The 7,500-nt window shown below is 47.4% G+C and overlaps 1 protein-coding gene across 1 annotated transcript in view; it reads right to left on the reverse strand.

Moving 5' to 3' along the window:
- Positions 1-7,022, reverse strand: part of ctnnbl1 (catenin, beta like 1) — a 9,719-nt gene extending 2,697 nt beyond the window's left edge. Inside the window, exons 1-6 of the mRNA XM_060060276.1 lie at positions 6,852-7,022; positions 5,533-5,736; positions 3,876-3,982; positions 2,824-2,960; positions 2,174-2,274; positions 1,177-1,270 (exon numbers count right to left, since the gene is read on the reverse strand). Of these exons, the coding sequence (XP_059916259.1) occupies positions 1,177-1,270; positions 2,174-2,274; positions 2,824-2,960; positions 3,876-3,982; positions 5,533-5,736; positions 6,852-6,881 (673 nt within the window). The 5' untranslated portion in view covers positions 6,882-7,022. The remainder of the gene's footprint in view (positions 1-1,176; positions 1,271-2,173; positions 2,275-2,823; positions 2,961-3,875; positions 3,983-5,532; positions 5,737-6,851) is intronic.
- Between the last annotated feature and the right edge of the window lie 478 nt (positions 7,023-7,500).

Below are 7,500 nucleotides of genomic sequence, written 5' to 3' on the forward strand. Positions count from 1 at the left end.
GTGATTCTGAACATATTGCCCTATTTGGTCATAAATAAGGATAATTCCTCATACTGCAGTAGCAGACCACAGTGGTTAAGCCCTGTGGTGTGGTTCGTATGTGTGTGTGTGTACTCACGGTCTAACGTGCACGTACAACAACCCAAACCGCAGCTTCCCCTTGACATACAGCCCCAATCCGCTGGTAGGATCGTCTTAGCAGAGCTGATTCACCACAAAAACCTCCACCATGGAGGGAGGGAGGGAGGGAGGGGGAGAGAGCGAGATAGAGCCAGAGAGAGCAAATCTTAAAAGGCAGAGTGAAAGAGAGGGAGGAAGTGAGAGACAGACAGAGAAAGTGTGAGAGAGACAGAGCACAGAGACGGAGAATGCATGAAGAGCAAATGTCAACAGAATTAAGTAAGAGAGCGAAAAGAAGTAAGAAAGTGAGAAAGAGAGAAAGAGGGTGAGACCGAAAGAAAGTCAGAGACACAGAGAGAGAGAGATCGCGTCTTCAGCACGTCATCTTCTCCAGCCCTCCTGTGGCTTTGTATTCCTTCAACAGCCAACACCCCAGCCAGGGATTATGGGAGATGGTGTTTCTTGGCTGCGGTTGAGAGCAGCGGGGGAGAAGCTGGCCCCCAGAGCTCCAACAATAGAGTCCAGAACCCCTCCTGGCTCTCCTCACACAAAAACCAATCTCACTGAATGCAGATCTTCTCTGGCTTGTCTTCTCTAACTTCACTACCTCACGTAAAAGTCAAACTCAGAACAAAACTCCTCATGGCAGGAATTTCGGAGAACTGGTGCTGCTGGGAAGGTTATCCACTCTTTGAGACTACTGATGCTGTGAAGTCATCATTGTTTCTCGTGTGAATTTAAACTCAAGTGAATTTAAACTCAATTGCACACCTTACTGAGGGACGGACACACAGACCACAGAACCATAAATAAAAGTGAACGTTGCCATGGTGACAGCGGATACTTATCTAAAGTGAGTGTCTATCGTCAGTAAGGTTCTTTGTTTAGCCCGTCACCACGGTGACGGTCTCCCGAGGGCTTCACGGCCCACGCTGGACCACGACCCTCGAACGGTACACGGTCGATATCTCCCCGCCCCTTGAGGAGGCCCCGCTGCATCATGGGAAGGCAGCAGGCGAGGCGCGGGGGAGCCCCGAGCCCACGGGCGGTGCTCACCCAGCGTGTTGTAGACGCCGTCCGCCTCCTCCTTCACCTGCTCGTCCAGACGCTCCATGTTCTGCACCAGCAGGGCCACCACCTGACCCTCCAGCTTGTAGGAGACACACACACACACGTTACCATAGGAACCCAGACCACCTGGCCCTCCAGCTGTAGGAGACACACACACACACACGTTACCATAGGAACCCAGACCACCTGACCCTCCAGCTGTAGGAGACACACACACACACGTTACCATAGGAACCCAGACCACCTGGCCCTCCAGCTGTAGCACACATACACACACACGTTACCATAGGAACCCAGACCACCTGACCCTCCAGCTGTAGGACACACACACACACACACACACACACACACACACACACACACACACACACACACACGTTACCATAGGAACCCAGACCACCTGATCCTCCAGCTGTAGCACACATACACACACACGTTACCATAGAACCCAGACCACCTGATCCTCCAGCTGTAGCACACACACACACACACACACACACACACACACACACACACACACACACACACACACACACACACACACACACACACACACACACACACACACACACACACACACACACACACACACACACACGTTATCATAGGAACCCAGACAACCTGGCCCTCCAGCTTTAGCACACACACACACACACACACACACAGACACACACGTTACCATAGGAACCCCGAATTGTTATTTACTTCAATATGAAACAAATAAAGAAAAATGCGTATCTCTCACACACACACAAACCCAGTACCCTTTCAAATTACTCATCATAGGCCCATGGCCGGAACACATTAATAGATGAATTATTATTGTGTTATGACAAAAAGACAGACAGACAGACAGACCGCACTGACAGACAGACGGCACTGACAGAAAGACAGACGGCACTGACAGAAAGACAGACAGACAGACAGACAGACAGAGGGTCAGACAGACAGACAGGCAGACAGACAGACAGACAGGCCTCACCAGGGCGTCGATGAGCACCTCGGCCCCCTCCTCGCTCTCCTGCAGCGTGTCGATGTCCGTCAGCTCCTGCAGCAGGTCCACCACCGCGATGGCGATATGTGGTGCCCCGTTAAGGTCACTTCCTGCATTGTCACTTCCTGTGGGCCGCATTGTCTATTCTACAGCAAGCACAGCGCCGACCGCAGCCACAACACACTGGACGCGTCTGCTCTGCGTCCGAGGTTAACTGGCGTGTGTGCCTGCGTGTCGTTGTGACTTCTATATTTAACTTTAAGGCCCAATCCCATTTCTACCCCTTACCCTTACCCCTCCCCCTTGTTTTGAAGGGGTAAGGGGTAGAAATGGGATTGGGCCTTAGGCCGAATCCCATTTCTACCCCTTACCCCTTCCCCTTACCCCTTCAAAACAAGGGGGAGGGGTAAGGGGAAGGGGTAAGGGGTAGAAATGGGATTGGGCCTAAGTCATATCAATACTAAAAAAAAACGTCATCTAATATCAATCTTAATCGATGTAAACATGACCTCTTAAACACACATGAGACACATGACACATGAGAATAAAACATGAATGGAATCCGCCCAGAGGACGGAGGTAAACCCCAGGTCTGTCCCGAGTAGGGGGCAGTGGCGGTCCGTGGTGGAGGATATCAGTGTTCTCGTGGCTCAGCAGGCCCAGCAGGGAGTGCACGGCGTTGAGCTCCACCAGCAGGTGGTACAGGTCAGGCATGGTGGCCACCACGTGCATCTCCTGGATGATGTCGTTCAGGTCCAGCTCCGCCTCCATGAACCTGCAGCACAGAGGGGGGGCGATAGGGTGGGGGGGGGTTACAACAGGTCGAACCATGGGAATAAAGCACACGCACAGTGCATAGGTTTAAGACAGTCATAAAATAAAACTTTATCTGACGGACAATATTGGTCCGTTTCCTGTTGGGGGAACGGGTTCTTTTATCCGGAAACTTGCGGCAACATTGTCATTTCTTTGTTTATCAATTTTAACATCAAATGTCCTGCTGAACGTCATCGCATCACTCCACCACCAGCCATTATGGGAACAGCAGTAGTTAGCTCTGATACTCTGCGATACATATCCAACACAATGAATGGTAGCCATAAAAATACTAAAGTATAAAATATGGCCTTTGTATTCCTATGATAATCTAATGAGTAGGATGTTTACTAGAGAACCATAATAACTGACTGCGTAAATTAAGTTGGAAGAGGAAATGTTGGGAAAAGTATGGTCACTGAAGTCCATTGAAAATGTGTGGGTTAAGTAGGACGACTGGAGTAAATGTGTAGGTTAAGGGGGACGACTGGAGTCCTAAATGTGTAGGTTAAGGGGGACGACTGGAGTCCTAAATGTGTAGGTTAAGGGGGACGACTGGAGTCCTAAATGTGTAGGTTAAGGGGGACGACTGGAGTCCTAAATGTGTAGGTTAAGGGGATGACTGGAGTCCTAAATGTGTAGGTTAAGGGGACGACTGGAGTCCTAAATGTGTAGGTTAAGGGGACGACTGGAGTCCTAAATGTGTAGGTTAAGGGGGACGACTGGAGTCCTAAATGTGTAGGTTAAGGGGGACGACTTGAGTCCTTAATGTGTAGGTTAAGGGGGTGACTGGAGTCCGAAATGTGTCGGTTAAGTAGGATGACTGTAGTCCTTAAGGTGTAGGTTAAGGGGGGGGGCTGAGTTTGGCGCTCACTTCTCGGGGTTGTCTGGGAACTTGATCCTCAGCTCCTGGTTCTTGTAGGATCTCTTCTCAAAGGTGAGGATCATCTTCTTCACGGAGCTCTCGTCCACCGGCTCGCCCTGCAGACCAGAAGTAGAGCCCAGATGAAAAAAACAGAAAATAGAGTTGGCAATACTGAGACGCCTCGCCCAGATTCGTTCACACGTGTACAACAAATAGCGCACGAATCCAGTCCTGTATTTAGTGCCCTACTTAAGACCCATACGTCCCCCCAAAGGAAGTGCGCAACTTGATAACATAAATTGCATTAAAATATCCCACAATGCATAGCGGTTCTCATTTTCATTGATTCATACGGTGACATCGAACACCTGTTGGCTTGTATGCGCACGTCAGATTCCCTCAATAGTTTAATATCCTGTCTTCAGTAGAAGTAGGGAATGAGGGATTGGGGAAAGAGGGAGTCTGGTCAAGGAGAGAAGGCGTTCTCTCCTGAGACTTCGGTGGCCATGACCGTGAGCTGATATTAAGAGCGTTGCCGCATTCTTAAAGGGCACACAGAAGGAGACTTCGGGTACTCCACAACGAGCAGGTGATTAACTTGATTACAGCGAAAAGGCCACACTGTGGGGCTTAAACGCCGATATAGCGTCATTGGGATAATGACAGGGGTGCGAAATTACACTCTTCTGGCATTATAGACCATTAAAGCACTTAGCTCGGAGCCGTTCAGCGGGCGCGGGTGGATTCACAGGGGGTGAGAGAAATCAACCTCAACAGCTTTAAAAGGTTTCGGGGCAAAACCTAATTGCATTAAACAGCGCAACCTTTAACGTTTCTATAAAACAGGTGGTAGCCGCTCTACTTTACTTTCGTGCGTGATGCCAATCTGGATGGGAGAACTAGGATGGAAGCTCAGTGAAATAAAGCTTGGTTGCTGGCGGTTCATATCACATCACAACTGCTAATATGATGGATAGCTAAACACAGTCAAAGGGGAGTTTTATCATAATACACAACAAACAATACAAGGGAACTTTTTTGTGATTACTCGGTAATTAATCAGCATCAATATTAACCGTTATAAATAAAACAGCCAACTTACTATTTAAAAGCCCATATCGCGCCCTGTTTGACCCCATGCCTGCTCATTGCCCCCCGCATAATAAACAAACACATGAACGTGAAACCATGAAGGTATGAAATAATGATAGAAGAAACGATGGAAGGAAGGAAGGAACAAACTTAGGATGGACGTCAGTCAAGGAGGAAAGGAAGGAAGTACGAAAGGAAGCAAGGAAAGAAGGAACAACCAAATAAAGGAGGGCACAAACTTTGATGAAGGAAGGAAGTAAAGGTAGAAAGTAGGGAAGGATGGAAGGATGGAAGTGAAGGTAGGAAGAAGGTAAGGATGGAAGTGAAGATAGGAAAAAGGTAAGGATGGAAGTGAAGGTAGGAAGCGGGAAAGACGGAAGCGAAGGTAGGAAGGGAAGGTAGGAAGGGGGAAGGACGGAAGCGAAGGTAGGAAGAAGGGAAGGATAGAAGTGAAGGTAGGAAGAAGGAATCCATAAAGGAAGGGAGGAACAAGCTTAGGCAGGAAGAAGGGAACAAACACAAAGGACTGAGGTTAGGTAACAAGGACGGAAGGAAAGGAAACCAATCGACTTACCTCAGGTTCCTCTTCCGAGTCCATCAGCTTCTCCAGGATCCTCTTCCTGTCTTCGCTGGTGTCCTCCTGGTCCGGGTCGTCCCCAGGTCCTAGTGCTGCATCTCTGTGGCGGGCTAGATCCCTAGCCCCCTTCAGCTGCTTACCGCCTCTGGCCTCCTCGCCTCCTCCCTCCTCGTCCCGGATTCTCTTCGCTCCTCTGTCGGGCTGGCGGTCAGACAGAGGAAGGGGTTAGGAGACGAAACGGGCACTCAGCTCAAGGTGGACTTTTCAAAAGTCTAGAAGGGTAGGGGGTACACTGAGTATTCTGAGGGGAACCTACCCTGTTCTGGGAAACGAGTAGCACACACGTAATCTACCTTGAGTCATTCTCTTTGGTACACTTGAAAAATTGTGCAAATATTGCTCACTTCTTATTCACTTTTACTGTGCATTTTGTTGTTTGTCTGTTGACTGATTTCGGGAGCTACTGGATACCTGAATTTCCCCAAGGGGATGAATAAAGAATCTATCTGTTCATCTTCCATCCAATGAAACTTTGAATGAATTCAGATCAACGTCATCAAGGAGCAGGTAGGAATATCTGGCTCTAGGAAGCCCCGTAGATAGACTAAGGACATTGGGGATCAAAGCCAGTACCTCTCGGCTGGGGGTAAATCTCTCTTACCACTACTCATTACTGTACACCAAAAAATTATCAACGCAAAACGTAATGAATGAATAAGACGCACAAAAGCAAAGCACAGAAAAGCAACATGGCCATGGACGGAGGGGTAAGTTTCATGCATTTCCACTCAACATGTGTACAGCTCAGTAATTAAATAGCTCCAATAGGACTGAAAAGACAAATGTGCACTTCAGTTAGATTATCTTAATCAGATTTTACTTCTGATAGTTTCTACTATTAATTCACAGAATGGACAGAACCCGCCTTGGACTTCCGCACCACTAAAGATAACTAATAACGAATATCCACGACACACAGAATAATTTTATTTTATATGTACTATGTTTACACACATCAGTCAAGATACATTTAAATACACTAAATAAAATAACACGTAGGTAACACGAAACCAGGTTAACTGCCTGGTAACCAAACAGCACTCACACATCACAGCCTTTTCAGAGCAGCACTCAACATACGGTGATATACCATGATAGAATACATAGTTTAGGCCATAAAGGTGAACAGTAAATGTTGTCAGGTGACCATGTTAGCGTTCTAGGTTTGTGTTTGTGTGACAACGCCAGGCTCAGAATGAATGAACGTCGCCACCATGTGCGTCCACACAGAAACATCCAGTCCAGACAACATCTACCTGGTAGTTGAGGAGTTCGCCCACGTCCATGTCGGCAGGTCGGTCAACTTAATGTAAATGTAGAAAGTATATCGCTGAACAGTTCACCGAGGGACCGGTTGTTGTTAGCTACCCGGCTAACTTTCCTCACGCTATGATGCTTGCCGTAAAGTGTGTCTGCTGTAAAGGGTTTCTGCTCGTTGTCGCGGCGTCGGCAGGATGTCGTGAAGCAGCAGTCGACCAACCACCCCACGCGCCGCACTCGATTTGGTTTGATTTGGTTTTGGTTTTATTATTTTTTATTAAATCAACACATGTACGGGGCACAAATGCATTGAGGGTTTGTTGATAGTGGTGGGAAACACATTACAAGTAGAAAAATAAAGCTGTGTTTTATTAATTGTAGGGGTCCAACAAGTTTTGTGGCCCCGTATTAATTATATTAGTTGGGAGATGTGAAGGCTCTTTGGACGGTGAAGGTTGCACACCCCTGAGTTAGGGGCCCCCAGTTAAAGTAATGTGGATAAATGTAAAAAAATATATATATCATTTTAGTGATAATACATGAATAGTTCTTTTTTTTGAGTAGTTACTAGTTAGTATCAAAAAAGTAAAAGTAGTGCTTTTTAATACTTACTAGTTACTAGCTAACCACTAAGCTCTACATGAC

Source organism: Gadus macrocephalus, chromosome 1 (genome assembly GCF_031168955.1).
Source record: "Gadus macrocephalus chromosome 1, ASM3116895v1".
NCBI lineage: Eukaryota > Metazoa > Chordata > Actinopteri > Gadiformes > Gadidae > Gadus > Gadus macrocephalus.